The 22196-nt window shown below is 34.2% G+C and overlaps 1 protein-coding gene across 3 annotated transcripts in view; it reads right to left on the reverse strand.

Annotated features, from left to right (window-relative positions):
- Positions 1-4347: 4347 nt before the first annotated feature.
- USP15 (ubiquitin specific peptidase 15) overlaps positions 4348-22196 on the reverse strand; it is a gene marked incomplete at both ends in the record, with an annotated part of 119886 nt that continues 102037 nt past the window's right edge. For all 3 annotated transcript variants that reach the window (XM_080705530.1, XM_080705529.1, XM_080705528.1), the window contains 11 exons: positions 4348-4530; positions 8691-8779; positions 12676-12779; positions 14593-14742; positions 15661-15776; positions 16144-16214; positions 16801-17073; positions 17521-17636; positions 19915-20106; positions 20205-20299; positions 20392-20475. In XM_080705530.1, coding sequence (XP_080561656.1) covers positions 4348-4530; positions 8691-8779; positions 12676-12779; positions 14593-14742; positions 15661-15776; positions 16144-16214; positions 16801-17073; positions 17521-17636; positions 19915-20106; positions 20205-20299; positions 20392-20475 — 1473 coding nt within the window. The remainder of the gene's footprint in view (positions 4531-8690; positions 8780-12675; positions 12780-14592; positions 14743-15660; positions 15777-16143; positions 16215-16800; positions 17074-17520; positions 17637-19914; positions 20107-20204; positions 20300-20391; positions 20476-22196) is intronic.

Genomic DNA, 22196 nt, shown 5'->3' on the forward strand with positions numbered 1-22196 from the left:
GCCCTATTTTTTTTTTTTTTTTAATTCTTTTGAACCAGGTCTCACTGAGTTGCAAAGGGCCTAAGTAACTGAGGCTGTTTGCGAACTGTGATCCTCTGGTCTCCGTCTCCCGAATGTTGGGAAAAAGGTTAGTCATTATTTCAGGTGCTAAAAACAGAATGGGAGAAGAGTATTGCCACTCTTCCAATTGAGGACTAATGTGTAGAATATACAGAGAACTCATGAAACTCAGCACTAAGAAAATAACACAATAAAAAAAATGGGCAAGTTAACTAAATAGACACTTCATGAAAGAAATTCAAATGGCCAACAAAAAGTTAACTAAATAGACACTTCACAAAAGAAATTCAAATGGCCAATAAATGTATAAAAAAACCACTCAACATCATTAGCAATGAGAGAGATGCAAATAAATAAAAACTACCCTGAGATTTCACCTAACTCCAACTAGAATGGCAATCATTCAAAAGACAAACAAATGCTGGGGAAGATGTGGAGAAGTGGGAACTCTAATGCACTGATGGTGGGATTGCAAATAACTGCAACCACTTTAGAAAACAGTATGGAGGATGCTCAGAAGAATGGGAACAAATTTACCATATGATCCAGCAATACCACTTTTGGATATTCTCAAAAGAATGGAAACTAAGCATACTAATGCATACCTATGCTTATAGCTGCACAATTCACTATTGCCAAACTCTGGAACCAGCCAAGATATCCATTAACAAACGAATGGGTTACAAAACTATGGGATATGTACACAATGGAATTTTACTCAGTCATAAAGAACAAAATCACATCACTTACAGGGAAATGGGTAAAACTGGAAAACATTATGCTAAGTGAGATTAGTCAGTTTCAAGAAATAAGAAATCAGATGCTCTCCCTAATATGCAGAAGCTAGGGAGAAAATGGGTCATAGGAGGAACTCTAGACAAAGGAGAGTAAATAAGAATGAGTAAATAAGATGACCTAACTGAAGGGAATGGGCAGGGAGAAGAGGAAAATTCCCTAATGTACATGATGTACATTAACAAACATATAAAAGTCAATCACTAACCCAAACATGAGGAGGAAGGAGGGAATGGGGTGAGAATTGGATAAGGGCTAATTCAGTAATGTGTGCATGTATACCTCTACCATCTTGTACTCCATTAAGATGTACAACTACAATGCACAAATATTCAGAAAAAATTGGGAAAAAAATGAAGATTGAAGATATTTTTGGAAATAGTCATTAGCCTTTAAGATGACTCTCCATTTAAACAGAAAAAAAATAGTGAATATACTACACAGTTTACAAAACTTTCCCATAATATATATGATCCCGCCGGATGTGGTGGCGTACGCTTCTAATCCCTGCGCTTGGGAGGCGGAGACAGGAGAATCGCGCAGGTTCGAAGCCAGGCATGCTAGCTTAACAGACCCTGTTTCCAAATAAAAAAATATAAAAATAGGTCTGGGAGTGTAGCCCGGAGAAGGGCTTCTGGGAACCCCAGAACCCCCCCCCCCCAAAAAAAAAATATATATATATATATATGAGAGATCCTATTTGAGAGCTCAACATTCTTGAGAAAGTCAATAGTAAGAAGTGAATGATGATGATAAATAGCTGGGATGAAATACTGGCTCATCCATATAGCAATGGTGTGATCTTGGGAATATTACTTAAATGCTTTGTATCTTGTTTTCTCCATATGAAGAGGATAATTACTATCTACCACCTAGCTGCTGTAGAATTAAATGAGATAATACATAGAAACACTATAATGTAGTGCCTGGTCCACTGTAGGTGGTCAATAAACACCAGTTATCATTATCTTGCAGGTAAAGAAACAGACTAGGGAAGATTAAGTTCAAAGTCATACTATTACTAAGTGGCAAAGCTAGAAGCAGAATTCTATCCAAGATACTACCTTACAAATACTTTTAATTAGTTACAAGTATTATCCTTTTGCACTATTTAAAATTTTTTTTGTAACTGCCAATGACATTTAAGTATGATAGATTCAATGGCAAGATTAACATCATTTCCTATTTAAAACTAAATTTCATTTAGGGGGGAAAGATGTTAATGACAGGCATTAAAAAAAATGGATCTCAGCTGGGTGTGGTGGACCAAACTCAGGAAATTAGTGAGACCTTGTTTCAAAATGAAAAATAAATAGGGCTGGGGGTGTAGTTCAGAGACAGAATGTTGCTAGGTTCAATCCCCAATACCAAGAAAAAAAAGTTTCTGGAAAATTAGGGGACTACAATCTTGGTCTAAAAAAAGATATCTTAAGATTTTTCTCTAAAAAAAAAAAAAGACAAGACTTAGTTGGTAGAAAAATTTAAGTTCTGTGATAATGGTAGAATGTTTATTTGTTTACTGCTGTATCTCCACACTCTAGTATAGTAACAGTGTAGGTGTACAAACATTTCCTTACTAAATGATTTTTTACATTAAAAAATCACTTTAAAAATGTCTTTAATAGGATTCACTTTGATATGCTTTCAAGCTTTCTTTTTAAGTCTAGCATACAGCCAGCGATCTCTTAATAAAATAGGGTTTTTTAAATTAAAAGTTTCAGAATAAGAAATAAAAGACTAAATAAGGCCTTGAATAGCTTTATTGAAATCTGTATAAATAAACATGCACATTTCAAATGTAAACTCAAGTGAACCCAAGTGCAGACAAAATTTTAACCTCTGTCATGCAGGAGGTTAGTTTACATTAGGAAAAAAAAAAAGAAAAAAAAAAAGAGGAGGAGGAACGAAAAAAGAAAAACCCAAAGCAGTTTTTAAAATAACCAGGATGAAAAACCAGCTTTAATATCAAGGTATAAAGCAAAGCCATGATTAACATACCTCATTTATCCTGGTTAAATGCATTTATTTTTACTTTAAAATGCTAACATAAATAAATAATTTACCAAAATGTGCACTCACAGAGTGAACTTTTATTTACAATACACAATTTATAATCTATTGTATTTGATTAGTTCAAGTGAAGAACATTATATTTTTGCTTTAATAACAGTGGGACACAAAGCAATTTCTCAGGTAGTCGATATGTGAAATGTGCCCCAGCATTTAGATTTTCTATTAAAGGCAGTATTGTATGCCAATTGACAATACATTCTTTAACTAGATCAAAGGGAAAAAAGCAGCAAATGAAAATGTTTCAAATGTTCACACATATATTTGGCATCCTGGATCCTTGAATGTAGTGAACTAAAATTGAATTCAAGGTTTGTATGCTTTATATACTGTACAGGTTCTGACTCTGGAACATGCAAATGCCATTTCTCTTATAACAAGTTACCTTCTGAGAAAAGCTGTAAGGCTATGGTGAATTCCATCAGGAACACACAAAAAATGTTAACAGACCTACCTTTATAGCCAATTGTCCATTAATGATTTAAAGGCTAGAATATAAAAAAATCTCATCTAAGCTTGATGCAATTATTACTATGGATACAGAATACTATGTCCTTATATTACAATAATTGGGAGAGCTAAAACTTGCCAAATTGCCAAAAGATGGGGTAGAGAAAAACAGTAAAAATTTATTTTTGGACCAACAACAGATTAAAGATATCATTTGCTAGCAAGTTAAAAAAAAAAAAATTGAATGTCTAAAGGATAGATCCCAATATCAGTAAAATTACACATAACTGAAAAATGACTTTAGATGGAGTGTGAAATCTAGAACCTGCTTCGATAGTGGAAGATGAATATAATATCCTGGATTTTTAATGATACTACAAAAGAAAATTACTTTTTCAAGATTGTTTCTTATATCACAATTTGATTTTTTAATAGGCCCATATTGATTACCAGGGATATATTTGAAAATTTGGTTTTCCAAGAATACTACTGTACTATTTATGCCACATGGAGACTGCAGCTAAATATCACAGTAGTATATATGGTAGCCTAATACACACAAACTAGATTATCCAAGAACTAAGTTCAGCCACAGTTTTCTTGCAGTATTATTAGATCGAAGTAAATGACCAACATCCACAAAGTTAACATTTGTCATCAACTCACATCCAAAAAATTAAAGAAAACGTAATTCATCAAAACAGCAGCAAACTTAAAAGGGATTTATTTGTGATTTCCTATATATGTTTAGCTTGTAAATACAAGACTGTAAATGTATTAAGAGACAATTTTTGTTAAAGTTTTCATTGTGTTTCACTTCAAGTACTTCACAAGTTAAAATCTGATAAAGGATTTACATTCGGTTATCTGAAACTCCCCATCTCAGACTTTTGTTTTAATGTGGTGGATAACTTCATTTTCATAGGTACCACCAGCAGGAAAATTTCTCTTTTATGGCTTCTAGGACTTTCATTAATTAGTGTGCATACAGTTTTCATTTTCTATATCATTGTCATTATCATTGCTATCTTCATCACTTTCTAATGGGATGCCTGTGGCAGCTGAAGCACCTTTAGTTTCTCTGTCAAGAGGAAAAAAGCCAGTTCCACTGAAAGTGTCTTGTCTCTGGTAGAAGAGTACATATGCTGCTTTGGACTGTCAAAACAAACAAAATGTTAAAATGATCAGAATTCTCAAAGGTCACACCAAATAGCGCATATTTTTAGTTAATAACCAATTTTGTTGACAAGGCATTAATTAAATACAAAAAACAAAAATAGTCGAATGAAAGTTACCAAAATTGATTAAACATAAGGTGATTTATATATAAAGGAAGAATGTTTCCAGAATTAAAATTTTAATTCTCATGCAAATATACCACACATTAACTTAGTTACTGTAATGTGAAAGAGAATCCTTTGCCTATCTTCCTTCTGTTTCTTTCTTTCTTTCTTTCTTTTTTTTTTTTTTTTTTGGTACTGGGGATGGAACCCAGAGGCTTTCTACCACCAGGCTATACTCCCAGACCTATTTTATATTTTATTTGGAAACAGGGTCTCACTAAGTTGCTGAGAGCCTGCCTCACTAAGTAGCTGAGGCTGGATTCGAACCTGTGCGATCCTCCTGTCTCAGCCTCCCAAGTGCGGGGATTACAAGTGTGCGCCACCACGCCTGGCTTTCCTTCTGTTTCAAAGGCAAAGGTTTCTTTCTACCTAATATTAGTCGTTTCATTCCATGTTTGCTCTAGAGTTTTTTTTCGTACTATGTTAAGAATACTTTTCTAACAATCATCATTGTTTATTTGTGAATATGTGGTGCTGGGGTCTGAACTTGGCCTCAATGCATGCGAGGCAGATACTCTACCACTGAGGTACATCTACAACCCATCATTGTATATCTTTAACATGTTCTTATCTGCAAGACTTTTTCTTTCTGGTATTAAAAAATACCTAAGTCTTTTCCCTTCATAGGTCCTCCACTATTCTACTGCCCCTTCTAGCTGCCATAACCTCTTCCTCACAGCAGGCTGACAGAGAAGTCTATAGCCATCCCTTGGATGCACACTCAATTTAATGTTATATAACTTGCTCAAATCATTCTAATGAAATGGCATTCACTGGGTCAATAACTTCCTAATAATATTTAAATGGCACTTTTTAAAGTTCATTTGGTCAATTTCTATGTAGCATTTAACTTATCTTTCTTCCATCAAACAATTTTTGGTTTCTATGACACCATTTCCCATTAGATCTCTCTCTTCAGGTCAGACTCTCCTGTGGCCTTACTAAATTCTGGCCTTTAAAAATATGTGTTGTTCTTTCACTCCACCTGCCTTTCTCAGTTTGTATCCTTTGAACCTATGCCTTCAACTGCTATGGTAAGGTTATCACCCTTGAATCTAGTCTTAGTAAAACTATCTAATGGGAATTTCTATAACATAGCTATCATACAGGGACTGCAAACTTAAACAACAAATTACCTTGCTATATTCTCAATCCTGGTCAATGTTAGATTAAGAACCCTCTTCAACCTCTCCCTATCCACACCTCTGTATTCATGTCATTTTATTAATCCTATCTAGTAACTACTTCTCATTCTCCCCTTTCTATGCTGCTACCACCAACCACTAATTACTTAAATTACTGTAGAGTCTCCTGCTTGGCCTTTCTGTTTCTTTACTCAGTGCCTTCCAATTAATCTTCCTTAGCATTCTCAGACATTAAGATATAAATTTAGTAATGTTATTTTATTGCTTAACAATCTTCTCATGGTTTCTTAGTCTTCAAGGAAAGATGTAAACAATTAGGAGCTCAATTTATCTGAGTTTTAAACTTATCTCCAGTCTAATTCCTTCCCTAAATCCTCACAAGAGTTTCCCTTAAAATGTTATGCTCTATCATCTTCTTTGCTTCTGTAGGTACTGTTCTCTTTGATTTGAATATTTTTACTTCTTTCGTTTAACTTACTTTTACTTATACTCTAAGTCTCAGGTCAAGCAGCATTTTCACTATAAGGACTTCACTGCATTGACGAACTTGCCAAATCTGAATTGACATAGTAACCCCTCTTCTCTGTGGCCATAGTAATATATTTAATGGTACTTATCATATTATAAGTATTTCTTTCTCACTTTTTTTTTGCAGTGCTGGGGATGGAACTCTTCTTTAGCTCTGACATCTCATCAAATCACAAACTGCTGTCTCTCTGATTCCCAGTACTGATGATTAAACTCAGGGGTGCTTTACTACTGAGCTACATCTGCAACCATTTTTTAAATTATTATTTTAAGACAAGTTCTTGCTGAACTGCAGAGGCTGGACTTGCAATCCTGCTGTCTCAGCCTTCCAAATAGTTGGGATTACAGGTGTGTGCCACCACACCCAGCAGACACTGCTGTTTAGAATGGGAGACCTACAATATCCCTTCCCCCATATTCAAGGTACTCGAATACTGGTTGACTAAGTGAAGAAGCATCATTGTAATTGCATGGCAACAATTCATATCTTGTATATAGACAAGATCAATTATTTGAAGGTAGGATTAGGGCACTACTGTTAAGAAGACTTTTGAAAGAGGATGTGGGCAATTTTAGGATGTTTGAGCTAGGAGAGTAGAGGAGAACAGAAGTAAAAGTGAGAGTATGGAACCAATAAGTAGTGCAGTGCTAAATAAACATATATATTGTGAATTAAAATAAGTATTAAAAAAGTGAGAGACAAAAGGAATGAATGTAATTATAAATTGTGTTAACTTAGGGAATGTGCCACATGATGGCATTTTAGTCAATGATGGAGAGCACATACAATGGTTATCCCATAGGTTTATAATATAGCCTGTATGTAAGCTATGTTATCTAAATTTGTGTAAGAACTTTTCTATGGTGTTTTCACAACAAATTACCTAATGACCCATTTCTCAGAATGTATCCCAGTCATTAAGTGATATGTGACAACTACACACATACATAGGGAAAAGAAAGAAAAGTAGAGAAATAATTCAAAATTACTTTAGAACTATCCATAATGAAAGAATATATTTTAGCACTATCCATATAATGAGAATAAGGCTATGTCAATAATGGGGCTCAGAAATTTATTAATTTGTTTTTCTAAGCTGAGGACTTTAAGGCATTATAAACTGAAAACCTAGTTTCTGCCCTCAAAGACTATAATTTAATGTGGGAAACAGAGTGGAAAAGTCAGTTTCTCACATCCATAGAAAGCCTTCTGAACAGGAAATATCATATGAGCAAATACTCTACTTCTCACTCTCTGTAGTATGGTATACAAAAGGTAAAATTTACAGTGCTGAAAAATTTCTGTAATGGGCCCTTATTAATAAGCAATTTTTACCCTTCTTAGAACACACTATAGTCATCCATTATCAATATCTGAAAATAAAAATCTGTTCTGATATGAAACACAACAAAATCTGTTCTGATATGAAGCACAACAAATATTTTTTTTTCTTTTCTTTTTTGCGGGTCTGGGGATGGAACCCAGGGGCATTTGACCTCCGAGCTACACCCCCTGCCCTATTTTTTATTCTTTATTTTGAAACCAGGTCTCACTGAGTTGCAGAGGGCCTCACTAAGTAGCTGAGGCTGTCTGTGAACCACGATCCTCCAGGTCTCAGCCTCCCAAATGCTGGGATTACAAGCGTGCGCCACCACGCCCGGCTTACAACAAATATGGATGATAAACAAATGCCAGTGTAAACATATGTAACTTCCTCATTTTTCTACCAGTCAAAACTTAACAAACAAGTATACAAAAGAGTTAATCTTCTTAAAAAACTATATTTTTAGCTAATTATATCATTTTGAGTACAAATGCATAACTGTCATAAGACTTTAAAGATCATATATATGGTAAGGCCTTTAAAGGATTCCTCTGTTACAACGTTCTGACTGTAAAGAGTCAGTGTCTATAGAGGTAAGAGCCAAACCTATTTTATAGAGAAAAATTAATTTTTATTAGATACTCCATTCATATTAAAACTATCAGAAATACTTTCACAATTTATGCTTCTATAAGTAAATAAATTTGAAAACAAATTTAGGGGACAATTTTATATATCTTTAAATCAGAGCAACTGTCTCCTAGCTACTAGAACTGACAGAATATGGAACATAGTATTCCACGGCACATTTTATTAATTTGCTTTTTTTTTGTACTGGGGATTGAACCCAGCACTTCACGTATGCTGAGCATATATTCAATTACTGAGCTACATCTCCATCCCCTCCCTTTTATAAATTTATACTCATATAACAGTTGCTGCCAATATTTTCAGGAACTATATCATATACTTACCACTATCTGGTCTTCAGATGCTGTGGAGACACTACTGTCATCAAAATAGTACCATTTCCCATCATCTTTATTTTTTGCGAAAGCAGTATCTAGTAAAAAAAAATATGACTTTTGTGACTAAAATGATCTTCTGTAAAGATTCCCAAACTTAATTGTTTTACTGTCCCCTTTAAAAAAAAAAAAATCACTCAATAACCCCTTGGAAATCTACCTTTTTTAAGCAAACAAAAAAATGCAGTGACTACATTGCATTCTTTTTTGTATATTTTGTGTATCTATATTTCATTTACATCCTCTTCCTTGGGAAAAGGATCACTCACTTTGGGAACATAGGTTAGGAATCCTCAAAACTCTATAATCATCCACATGATGGCTTAAATTCTTTTTTTTTTAATTTTATTTTATTGGTGCACTGTATTCATACATCATAGTGGGATACAAACTTTTGTAGACATACATGCACACATCGCCCAGTCAGCCCCCACCCGATCCCCACCCCATTCTCTCCCCATCCCTCCCTCCCATGCTTGGCTTAGTGGTTGACATCTAGTATTATAGCAATTTATCCTAAATTAAAAATGATAATCTCACATAACAGTTTCATTTGTCTGATACCAAGCTTTTGATGACTTAAAGATAACATTTCAATATTTCTTTTTGCTTTCTTTCTTACCAGAGAATATTTTTTTCTTTTTTTTAGGTGAAACTATCATATATTTATTTTTCAGAAAAAAATCTATCCTGGTATGGAATATGGACTCTAGATACCCAAAACAATCTCGAAGCAAAAACAAAGCTAGAAGATGTATATTTTCTGATTTCAAACCATATAAAGCTACAATAATTGAAACAGTGTAGTACTGTTCTAAAGGCAGATATATAGACCATTGGAGTTAAATACAAGCCTAGAGCTAACTTCTTCCCTATATTGTCAAGTTATTTTTGACAAGGTTTCCACGAAGATTTGGTGGTGGAAATAATAATCTTTTAACTAAATATTGTTGAAAAATAATAATTACATGGAAAAGAATAAAATTGGACCCTTACCTAATCCCACATACAAGTATTAACTCAAACTAGATAAAAGACCTAAATATAAATCTTAAGACTATAAACTTTTAGGAGAAAATCTGGGTCATAAAACCTCACAACATTGAAATTGGCAGTGATTTCTTGGATATGATTTCAATGGCACAGGCAACAGAAGGATATACAAACTCCCTAAAAAATAAAAGAAAATATTGTATATCCAAAGACAATGTAAACAGAGTTAAAAGTTACTAATAGAATTGGATAAAATATTTCCAAATGCTATATCTGAAGGTATATTAATATTCCAGCTAGAAATCCTAAAAATCGTAACAATAAAAGCAAACAATACCATTTAGAGATAGGTAAAAGACTGACATGAACAAGCCAGGCATAGCAGCATGCCTATAATTCGAGGCTGAGAAAGGAAGATAAGAGACTTGAGATCAGTCTCAGCAACTCAGTGGGACTTTCAGCCATTAAAGTGGGACCCTGTTTCAAAGAAAAAAAAAAAAAAAAAAAAGGCTGGAGGTGTAGCTCAGAGGTAGAATACCCCTGGTTTCAATTCCTAATACCACCACCAAAAAAAAAAAAAAAAATCTGATCCCAGTAGAAAGTACAACAGATACATTAGCATAAATATAACTAATACTGCAAAGCAACAATAAAATTGTTGGAAGAAACAGAAAAATCAACACTGTAATAGGAGCCCTGATAAATTCCTCTCACAAGAGACAGAAAATAATCAGACATAAAAAATAATTTCATTATGACTGATAAACTATTTAGAATTATATAGAACTCTATTTCTGAATGCAGAATAAGTTTTTTAAGCATATGAAAATTCCATGTCCAACTTTTATGTAACAAATTAAGCATCAAATGAATGTTAAAAAAAAGTGAGCTGGGCATGGTGGTACTCGCCTATAATTCCAGTACTTGGGAGGCTGAGACAGGAGGATTACAGGTTTGAGGAAAGTCTCAGCAAGTAGGGAAATTTGCATTAATCTAGTGATACCGTGTTTTAAAATAAAAAATAAAATAGGGCTGAGGGAATAGCTTGGAGGTACAATGTCTCTGGTTCAATTCTGGGTGCCACACATACACGTACCCACACAAAAAGGTATTTGTGCTGGCACATTTCTGTACAGCACAGAGGAGGTTGAGACAGTAGAAATGTAGGTTAAAGGCCAGCCTCAGCAATCTTTCTGGTGGCCCTTGGCAACTTAGCAAGACCCTGTTTTACGATAAAAAAAATAGGGGCCGGGCGTGGTGGCGCATGCTTGTAATCTCTGTGCTTGGGAGGTGGAGATAGGAGGATCGCGCAGGTTCAAAGCCAACCGCACTGGCTTAAAGAGACCCTGTTTCCAAATAAAAATATAAAAATAGGTCTGGGAGTGTAGCCCGTAGGTAGAAGGGTTTCAAGGAACCCCAGTACCACCAATAAACAAACAAACAATAAGGCTGGAGATGTAGCACTGAGGCAGGATGCCTGAGTCAAATCCCCAGTACTACAAACAACAATGAAAAAAAACCCCATGTATTTCCATGTATTTGGAAATTAAGCATGTGATTAAATAACCTTGGGATAACTAGTAAATCATAAAAATATTAAAAAATAAACAGAAGTCAAAGATAATGAAAATGCAACATTCCAAAATTTATGAGACAGAGTTAAAGCTGTACTTAGTAAAAAAGAGAAAATAATAAAAAAGAGCCGGGCATGATGGTGCATGCTTATAATCCCAGTACTTGGAAGGCTGAGAAAGGTGGATCACAGGTTCTAAGCCAGCCTCACCTACTTATAGTGAGGCCCTCTGCAACTTAGTGAGACCCTGTTTCAAAATAAAGAATAACAAATAGGGCTGGGGGTGTAGTGTGGAGGTAGAATGGCCACCCTAGGTTCCATTCCCAGGACCACACACACACAAAAGAATATTATAAAACAACTACTCTCAAATGGAAAACCTAGTGAAATGGACACTTTCAGAGAAATACACAATGTCAGTATATACACAAAAGGAATAAGAAAACTGAAAAACACAAAAATTTATGGTTGTAAAGCCAGATGGTTTGACAAGTGGATTTTATAGACTTTCATGAATAGTTAATTTCTATATTGTCCTAGTTATTTCAGAAAACAGTAAGTACAGCTTGTTTTATGGCTATAATCTTATTTCCAAAGTGAAATAACAATATAAAAAATTACAAGACCATTTCACTTATGAATGGAATTATAACAATTATAATAAATAATAAAATCCAGCTGTGTATCAAAAACTACAAAGAGAATTAGGGTATGTTCCATGAATGCAAAGATGATTCAATCAAAAAAAATTATCAAGTGGAAGAGAATGAATGTTACAAAGAGTTACAGAGGAGTGATTGTTACAATCATCCTGGAGAGCAATATGGCCTTACTTAAATACTCCTTTAAACCTGGCTGTGGCCATCCCATAGCTCAAAGAAACTCTGTAGTATACTATAAACTATAACATGGACCAGTCTTATGATGGTAGAAAGTTAAAGGACTAAATATACAAAAAGTAACAAATTATCAAAAGAAAAAGGTATGACTTATTAGATCTATAGCACAGTATGAATTATGAACAAATATGCCTGGTTTATAAGAGTGCATGCACTAAACATGTTAGAAAGTGACAGGGAAGAATGGAGATTGAGGGGCACACCAAACAGGCCAAAAATGCTTCTTCCTCTGCTTTCAACTAAGGAATATAATTAATTACTCTACATTTGATATATATATATATATATATGTTCAAAAATATATAAAAAGGTACAAAAGCTTGATTGGTTCATTAATCAATACAGAACAATCACCACAAGCAAGACACAGCTGGTATTTTACCTTTAAGAAGTTTATAATATCTGGGGCAAAAGAGTTAAGAGTTATTCAAATATCATAGTTTAGGTTAAAAGTAAACCGTCAACTTACAGTGGCCTCCTCCCATCCCTCCATAGTGGTTGGAAACAGCAATCAAATTATAGCGGCAAGGACCTGCATTAGGATTAATTAGGAATTCTGACATATCCAAGTCACTGTTTAAAAACAAAAAGAAAGTTAGTTTTGTTGTCCCTAAGTGTGATAAATTCTTGTTTAAATTGTGACTAATTCTATTACCTTCTTCCAGTATTGGCTATCTATGTCACTAAAGAAATGATCAAGAACCAGATAACTCTTGTAAAACAAATCATACATATACCACTGAGATGTGAATATTTGGGGCAAAAAATTGCTTGGAGTTGAGAATTTTAAAATGCACTATTTAATATTGTTATTCAGATTAACATTTTCATCCTGAACTTTCAAGATATACCAGAAAAAAATCATTATCATTTACCAATAGATCCATCTTAAGTTAAATTTTAAGAATGACTTATACATGGACAAAATAATAGTTAAAAAAAACTCTTTTAGGGTAAAATTTACTAAGTTTTAAAAATTTAAATTTATTAAACTACAATTTTTATTCCATATTTTCCAGGTTTTGATAATCTATGTACCAGAAATGGGCAGCATCTTATGAATGCAAGTGACTATTCATTATCTATTGTGGATTAAACTGGAATATGACCCTTTTCTGAATAGCTTATTATTTCTGGTTGTTGTTCCTTATACTTGCACCATTACACAGCAATAATGATTCAAAATTTTAAACACAATTATCATTCTAAATTTTAAACATATTTCTAAAGATCTACTTTTCTTGCACTTATGTTGTCAAATGCTTTATTCTTGAAAATTTTAATAGCTTACAATTTTGTTTTAAAAAGAAAGACTTTTTCCTCCTGACTTGATAACTGGAATGACGATCTGACCAAATATTTTACATCATCTATATCCTTTTAATCCCCTCTGTATACGCACATGCCTTAAGCATTTGTCTACTTACAAATTGTTTCAAGTAAATTTTGGTGCATAAACATCATAAAATATTAAAGAATACTGTCACATGGTCTTTTTTTTGCAAAATGGGATAATGCCAAGTTTTATTTGCAAAATATTGGATGATGAAGTTCTTCCTATTGAATGACTAAGTGAGAATACAATATTCCATTTTTGGTCTTCTGAATTTTCAACTGTGTTTAGAAAAAGGCAAAAAAAAAAAAAAAAAAAAAAAGAGAGAGAGACTACAAAGATCTACAAAAATGCCATTTCCAAACTTTATTACACCTTTTTATAAATGTCATACCATGCAATAAAAAGCTGAAGGATAATGAAAATAGGGATGATTTATTTCACCCTTCTAAGCAATTCTATTATTCTACTTTCAAATTACTTTAGACTTGTGTGGTGACACATGCCTAATCCCAGTACTTGGGAGGCTGAGACTGGAGGATCAGTTTTGAGGCCAGCCTCAGCAACTTTGTAAGACCCAGCTTCAAAATAAAAAATGGAAAGGACTCAGGGTATAGGTTGGAGGTAGAATGCCCTGGAGTTCAATCAACAGTACCAAATCAAAAACAAAACAAAACTAAAAAACCTAAACCAAAACTAAACAACAACAACAACAACAAAATAACTAAACTAAAACTGAAATTGGGGTCAGCTATAGTGCTGACCTGTAATCTCAGCTACTCAAGAGGCTGAAGCAGGAGGACTGCTAGTTCAAGGCCAGCATGGCTAACTGAATAAGACCATGTCTCAAAATAAAAAATAAAAAGGTCTGGGAATATAGCTCAGGTTTAATCCCTACTTCTGCAAAAACACAAAAAACTATCAAAACCCCTCCAAAACACTGAAATTGGATCCAACGGTACCAGATGTTTACTAAGGTATAATAACAAAAGCATCAAATAAATTTGAATAAAGTCAAAATGTCCAATGTTTATGACATCAACTTAAACTTACTTGATAGGAAAATCAACTAAAGTATCCAACTTGTCTCTCATGTATCGACTGTAAGAAAATCGCTTGAGATGTACCACCAGCACTGGAGGGAGAGACCATAAATCTAATTTTTTTGTGGCTTGCTGATGTTCTTTACAATTTGGACAATACCTAAAAAAAAAAAAAAAAACAAAAAAAAAACCCCACAAAAAATAAATTTTGACACAAGTATAATCAAACAATTACCATTAATAAACATTAATAAAAGCAATAAAATGAAACAAAAAGTGCTTGTAGAATCCTACCTTTTTTTTCAGCATGCATTTATTATATGCCTAGAATGTGCCAGCCTAAAAGCAACTTCTCTTACTACTTTTTTCCAAATAAGTTTAACTATTATAAACTAATATGCAAATAAACATTTTAAGAAAATACCTGGGCTAGGTTATTTACATTTTAGGATGTTAAAAATTTGATGTATTACACATGTGTGCCAAGAGACAAGTATTAGAAAATCTTAAAACTTCTGAGGTTTAATGGAATCACCACAAAATGTACCACTATAATTTTTCCTAAAAAGCTTCTCTCAAAGTGGTAGTATGGTTTAAAAATTCTTGGGAAAAAGTAATTATTAATAGTAAAATGGCTCCTAGGAAAAATACAGTAATGAGATTAAAGTTTAACACTGTAATAATACTTTTAAAGGTATTTATATCCCTCTTAATAGACTATAAATAGACTATAATTTATTACCTAAAGAAATGCTTATAATCTAAAACATCAAAGAGAATTCAGTAATCACTTTTTTTTTGGTGGTACTGGGGTTCCTGGAAACCCTTCTACCTCCGGGCTACACTCCCAGGCCCATTTTTATATTTTTATCTGGAAACAGGGTCTCTTAAGCCAGCAAGGCTGGCTTTGAACCTGTGCGATCCTGTCTCCGCCTCCCAAACGCAGGTATTACAGGGGATTACAAGGTTGCGCCACCATGCCCAGCTCAGTTATCACTTTTAATTTGATGTAGCACATACCTCAGAATAACTCCTTAAAGAAAACTATTAGAAACAATTATTTAACATTGTCTCTTACCATGGATCTTCAGCACCTAACTTTTCTTTTGTTGTAAAAAGCTCAATGCAATCTTTTAATTTCACAAAGGGTTTTTTAGGAGGTTTATATTCCACACTTTCATGCTTTTCAAAATCCTAAAGAGAAGTATTTCTTGAGTTAAGAGAACAAATGAAACAAAACTCATTTTAGTGATACCATTTTACTATGAATAATAATGAAAACTCCTAAACTTTTTTAAGAGTCATAAAGCTTATTTCAACTGAGACTCATTTCAAACTTAACAACTCCTAAATAAACCTAGATGGATAACCAAAACATGAAAACAGAAAGAATGTTCAAAATCAACTCTGTACCTTAAAAAAAGTTCATGACTATGTTTTTTAAGGGTGAAATAAACATATTTAGGAGCAGCAAAGGAATATTAACAAAAGAGCATGGTTAACTCTAATAATCAGATAAAGTAAATCAATAAAGATAAAAAAGTAGTAAGTGATAACTCACCTCAGCAGCATTTTCATCAAAATATCTTTTTTTCAATTCAGGATCCCAATCCAAAGCAAGAAAAGATCTTTCTAAGGTGGAAAACATATTTCTTTAAAATCTGATATGCCTTAGTGTTCAAATTGAGATACTAATTTTAAAATATGTATGTAAAAAATGAGAAGCAATCTTTTGACCTGCACTAGGTGATTAGGGCAAACAGCTATTTTCTTTTTTTTTTTTCTTTTTTTGGTGGCACTGGGGTTCCTGGAAACCCTTCTCTGGGCTATACTCCCAGACCTATTTTATATTTTTATTTGGAAACAGGGTCTCTTAAGCCAGCGAGGCTGGCTTTGAACCAGCGTGATCCTCCTGTCTCCGCCTCCCAAGCGTGGGGATTACAAGCGTGTGCCACCTCGCCCGGCGCAAACAGCTATTTTCAAGACACTAAATTTGAGTTAAAAAAAAAAAAGAAGAAAGCTTAAGTATGAAGTTCAACCCCTCACTTTAATAAACACTGGTGTCTTTTAGTCTACTTGGATAGTTAGGCCTTTCATTTAAAATTTTACATAAATAAATGGCATTTTTCATGACAAGGCTGAATTTCATACTTTTCATATTAAAAATAACATGCTCTGTTGAGGTTTAGTGTTCAAGTTATTTTCCACAAGTACTTACCATCTAGCCTAAGCTGCCTATCATCAAATCTTATATGCCTTGTATCATCTTTGATATAGTTGATATCAGTGTTGCCTAAGTTGTTGAACTGGAATGTAAACAATCGTTTTTTGTGTCCCATCAGTTGACCTTTGCAAGTTTCCTCAGTACATAATCCATTTTCAGAATCATTGTCTCCTCCAACAGAATCTTCTGATTGACTGTTTTCATTCTCTGAGGGAAGTTCTTGATCCTGGCTGGACTCATCATCTGGTTCATCTGTTTCCATTTCACCTGAATTTAGATGTTAGAGAACTTTAAATAAACCTAGCGTTAAGATTTTCCCTCCCCCAGTACTGGGGATGGAACCCAGGGACATTCTACCTCCAAGCTACACCCCCAGCCTTTTTTAGTCTTTTTATTTTTGAAACAGGGTCTCACTGAGTTGTGAAGGGCCTCACTAAGTAACTGAGGCTGTCCATGAACTGTGATCCTTCAGTCTCCGCCTCCCAAATGCTGGGATTACAAGTGTGTGATACCACACCTGGCCCAGTGTTAGATTTTATAGTTACTTTTCCCCAAGTTTACATGTATGATGTATGTGTAATATACATATATATATATATATATATATATATATATATATATATATATATATATATATATACCCCATCTTCTTAACTTTTTCTCTGAGGCAATAATTTAAGTGGGACATTTTACAATTTAAGAGGAAAATCTTACTTGGTGAGCCTTCTTCATGTATACCATTTGGGCCATTCCCATTAATATTTTGGTCCTTACAGCAATGTAGGGATCCTTCAGTTTCTTCAGTTTCAGTAGATATTTTGACATATCGGCTTAAAAGTATCAGAAATCAAACAAGTTCAATTCTACAAAGGTTTAAATACGAAAAGTCTTCCATTCTATCAAAACAAAACTTTTAAATGCAATGACATTGAGACGGTCATTCAGTAGATTCAAAAATACTTTCAAATTCCAAACATAGCTGGGCATGGTGGTGCACGCTTGTAATCCCCGCGCTTGGGAGGCTGAGACAGGAGGATTGCACAGGTTTGAAGCCAGCCTCAGCTACTGAGTGAGGCTCTCAGCAACTTAGTGAGACCCTGTTTCCAAACAAAATATAAATGGGTCTGGGAGTATAGCCCGGAGGTAGAAAGCCTCTGGGTTCTACCCCTAGTACCACAAAAAAAATTAAAATAAATAAATAAATGTTTAAAAAAAATCCAAACATATGCTACCATATTTCCAAAGGACTAATAATTTGCATTTTGGTTGTCTTGATAAAAATAATTACTTTGCTATTTCTAGTAATTTCCCTTTTATGTTAAAAGTTCGTGGCAAAAATTTCTCAACCTAAAAATAAGATTTCTATTTATATGATATATATTACTACTAAGTACACTTATATTTGTATAATGTGATTTTCGACTTGTGGTATTGGGAATTGAACCCAGGGGCATTCTACCTCTGAAATGTACCCCAAGCTTGCCCTGTCTGTCTGTCTGTCTGTCTGTCTGTCTGTGTCTGTCTATCTATCTATCTATCTATGCAGCACTAGGGATAGAATCCAGGGGCATTCTACCTCCAAGCTATGCCCCAGTCCTATTTTTTATTCTTTGTTTTGAAAACAGGGTCTCACTAAGTTGTAAAGGGCCTCACTAAGTAGATGAGGCTGTCTGTGAACCTTGAGCCTCCTGTCTTAGCCTCCCAAATGCTTGGATTACAAGCATGTGCCACAACGCCTGGCTATTTTTTATTTTAAAATAGGTTCTCACTAAATTGTGGAGGGCCTTGTTAGGTTGCTCAGGCTAGCCTTGAACCTGTGATCCTGTCTCAGCTTCCCTGGTACTGGAATTGCAGGTATGCACCATGTTGCTTGGCTGGAATGTGATCTTTAAAAAAGTATTTTTGTGGTGCTTGTGAATGAACACAAGAGTATAATGTAATCCTTATATATGGGCCATGGAACAATAATAATTAGGTATAAAAATACTAAACATGTCAGTTATAAAGGGTAACAGAAAGGGATCAAATGGTATTCATCCACCTTGTAACTCAAATCAAGGCTTTTAGGAAGACAATAAATGGACTGTCTTACTATCAATGAAAGTAAGATAAGCTTATGAAAGTTTATCCCTTTTTTTTTTTTTTTGCAGTACTAGGAATTGAACTCTGGAGCATTTAAACTCTAAGCTATGCCTCCATCCCTATTTTTCCTTTTTTACTTTGAAAAAAGGTCTCACTAAGTTGCAGAAGGCCTTACTAAGTAGTTGAGGCTGGCCATGAACCTGCAATCCTCCTTTCGTAGCCTCCCAAGTACTGGGATTAAAAGCATGTGCCACCATGCCTGGCTAAGTTTCTCCTTTTAAATAAGACAATTAGTATGAGATCTTGAATAGTATATATAAAAACATTTGGCATTTGTAGAGATTAAAAGTATATACATGCAAGTTGATGTTTACTGGGCTTGAATTACCTGTGTAATATATTTTACATGATAAAGTAGATTAGACTGTAATCTGATATTTTTTTGGTACTGGGGTTAGAGAAGCATTCTAACTCTAAGCTACACTCCTGGTCCTACTTTATTTATTTTTTTGGTGGTGCTGGGGATGAAATCCAGGGGCCCTTTACCTCTGGCCTATACTCCTAGACCTATTTTATATTTTACTTGGAAACAGGGTCTCACTAAGATGCTGAGAGTTTAAGTAGCTGAGGCTGGCTTTGGCCTGCACGATCCTCCGTCTCAGCCTCTCAAGTACTGGGATTATAATACAAGCGTGCGCCACCATGCCCGGCTCCCAACTTTATTTAATTTTTTAAATTTTGAAACAGGATCTCACTAAGCTTTGCAGAGTGGGCCTCCATTAAGCTGCTGAGGCTGGCTGGAAACCTGTGATCCTCCTGTGTTAGCCTCCCAAGTACTGGGATTATAGATGTGAGCCAACATGCCTGGCTATAATTTGATTTTTAAAATTGTTATCTGCCTAAACAAAGTTGAGATAATATAGACTTGTTCAATTATATTATGGTATTTCTTGGCATGCTTATTTTTATTAGCTGTCTTATATTTTATTTCCTTGTTTTATCAATGTGGAATTGTCTGGCACTTACCACATTTTCAAAAGCAAAAGATTATAAAGTTTATCTTCAGTATTGTTTCGAGGTACAGCCATAAGAAAAGGTTGGCCAAAAAGTGAAGAACCAGTATGGTGAGTATAGCTTGAGTGTCTGAATTTTTCTCTTAGGCAAACAGGAATAACCACATGCTCTGTATCTTCTGTCCTATTGATGTTAATTTCAAACCTATAAGAACAAAACTGATCATAAGATCTAAAAATTTTATGTTATTTCTTTTGATTTTTTTCTCAAGTAATATTTTACACAATAAATTTTATACTTACACATAAATATCATCCCGTTCCATAATACTACTAAGGTTTTCATCCATAGGGAATATTCTGTGAAATCTATGATTGTATATATCAGTAACTATCATCTAAAAGGAAATAAATTTCTATATTAAGCTGGTTTGACAATACTGAGAAACTAAATACCAACTTGTATTCTTCAAACCCAGAAGCATCTTACCTTATCTGAAGGTACTCCAGACAAAGTAGACAATGCTGCACAAAGATCTAGTATATTTCCAATTTTGGGGACAACCACTTTGTACTATAAAAAAAAAATAAATGTATTACTCTGGAAATAAGACTGACCTCATGGTTGTTCCTCATTCTTGTTTGCACTTGATTCAGTGTCCCCAATCACACCATCACTCCAGGTGACAATGTCCATAGGATGATTTATCCCATTCTTATTTTCCTTAGCTTTATTCAAAGCTCTAGACTTGCATTCTAATGTAGTCATTTCCTGAACCTTGTCATCACTGGAGTTTGCTTCACTTCTGATATCTTGAACTAACAGGTTATTGTCAAAACACTACTTATTGCTTCTGGAAATGCATTCTTACCTACTCTTTGCTTTTATTGAGATTTCTAGTCCTTACACACTCAATTTTCTCTAAACATGTCCATGTAGACTCCATCTTTCTCATCACTTTATTGTAAAATCTTTAATCTCTTTGCTACTCAGTTCTACTCTTGCTCAACTTTCTCAGAATTGTTCAGACATGCTGGAGAAAATTTCCTAACTTTGGATACCAGCTGACTACAAATTCACGGTGCTCAAGTTTCAAATGATTCTTCAACACTGTGCAGAAATAATGCTGTCACTTATTTGCTGGTTTTTTTCATGTCTCTCAACTGCTATTTTTATTATATTATTATTATTATTATTATTAATTATTATTATTTTGGTGGTACCAGGGGTGGAACCCAAAGGCTTTCTACCTCCGGTCTATACTCCCAGACCTATTTTATATTTTTATTTGGAAACAGGGTCTAAGTTGCTGAAAGCCTCACTAAGTAGCTGAAAAGGATCAAACCTGTGTGATCTTCCTGTCTCAGACTCCGAAGAGCGGGGATTACAAGTGTGCACCACCACGCCTGGCTTCAACTGCTATTTAAATTCTTAACTATCTTTAGGCTTCCTACCTATTTTCCCACTTCTCCCTTCATTTATCAGAAAAACACTAGTTACCAAAAAAATAGAAGTTACCAAATGGGAAAATATCCAACTTTCAGTCCACTCACAGACTTATTTGAATCCATACTGACTGTTTTTCCTGTCTCTTGCAACACATGGGAAGACAGGTATCTCTCTTCCCTTTCAAGGAAAACTCTAGTATTTATGCTTTGAATTCTCTCCTCCTCTGAGACCTAAAACCCAGCAATTATCCTTTCTTCCATTTTATCTTGACTCTTTTGCATAAGCACTGGAATATATACAAGTCTTCAAAAATTAAAACAAAATCAAAATATTACTTTATTGTTTTTCCTCTAATTTCCCTTTAATTATCTACCTTTCTTCTGTTTTATTAATAACATTGTTAGCAATATATGCACTGACTGTCTTAACTTTACCTCCCATTTACTGTTCAATCCACTTTCTGGCTTGTGTCTCCATTTAACCTGTTTTCAAGTTTACCAAAACTATTACAGAACCCACTATTAGTTTTATTTTATTGATTTCTCTGTAATGTGAGAGCTGAATACTTTGTTGTTTTAAATTTTCCTTTCTTTACAATACTACCACTTAATTCTTTGTTTTGCAGTGATAACATTCTTTTAGAAGCTTTTCTATGTTGTTCCTTAAAAGTTTTGTCCTTAGGCCTCTACTCAATTCTATATACATTTCTTAGACAAGATACTCATTTGTTTTGGTCAGTCCTGTTTTCTTCTTAGATCTCTTCTTCTTAAGTTGCCCATTAAACTAAATAGCACCACTATCAGTTCGATTTTCCAAGTCCAGTAAACTTTGCATAACCTTTTAAT

Source organism: Muscardinus avellanarius (genome assembly GCF_963383645.1).
Source record: "Muscardinus avellanarius genome assembly, chromosome: 11".
NCBI classification, from domain to species: domain Eukaryota; kingdom Metazoa; phylum Chordata; class Mammalia; order Rodentia; family Gliridae; genus Muscardinus; species Muscardinus avellanarius.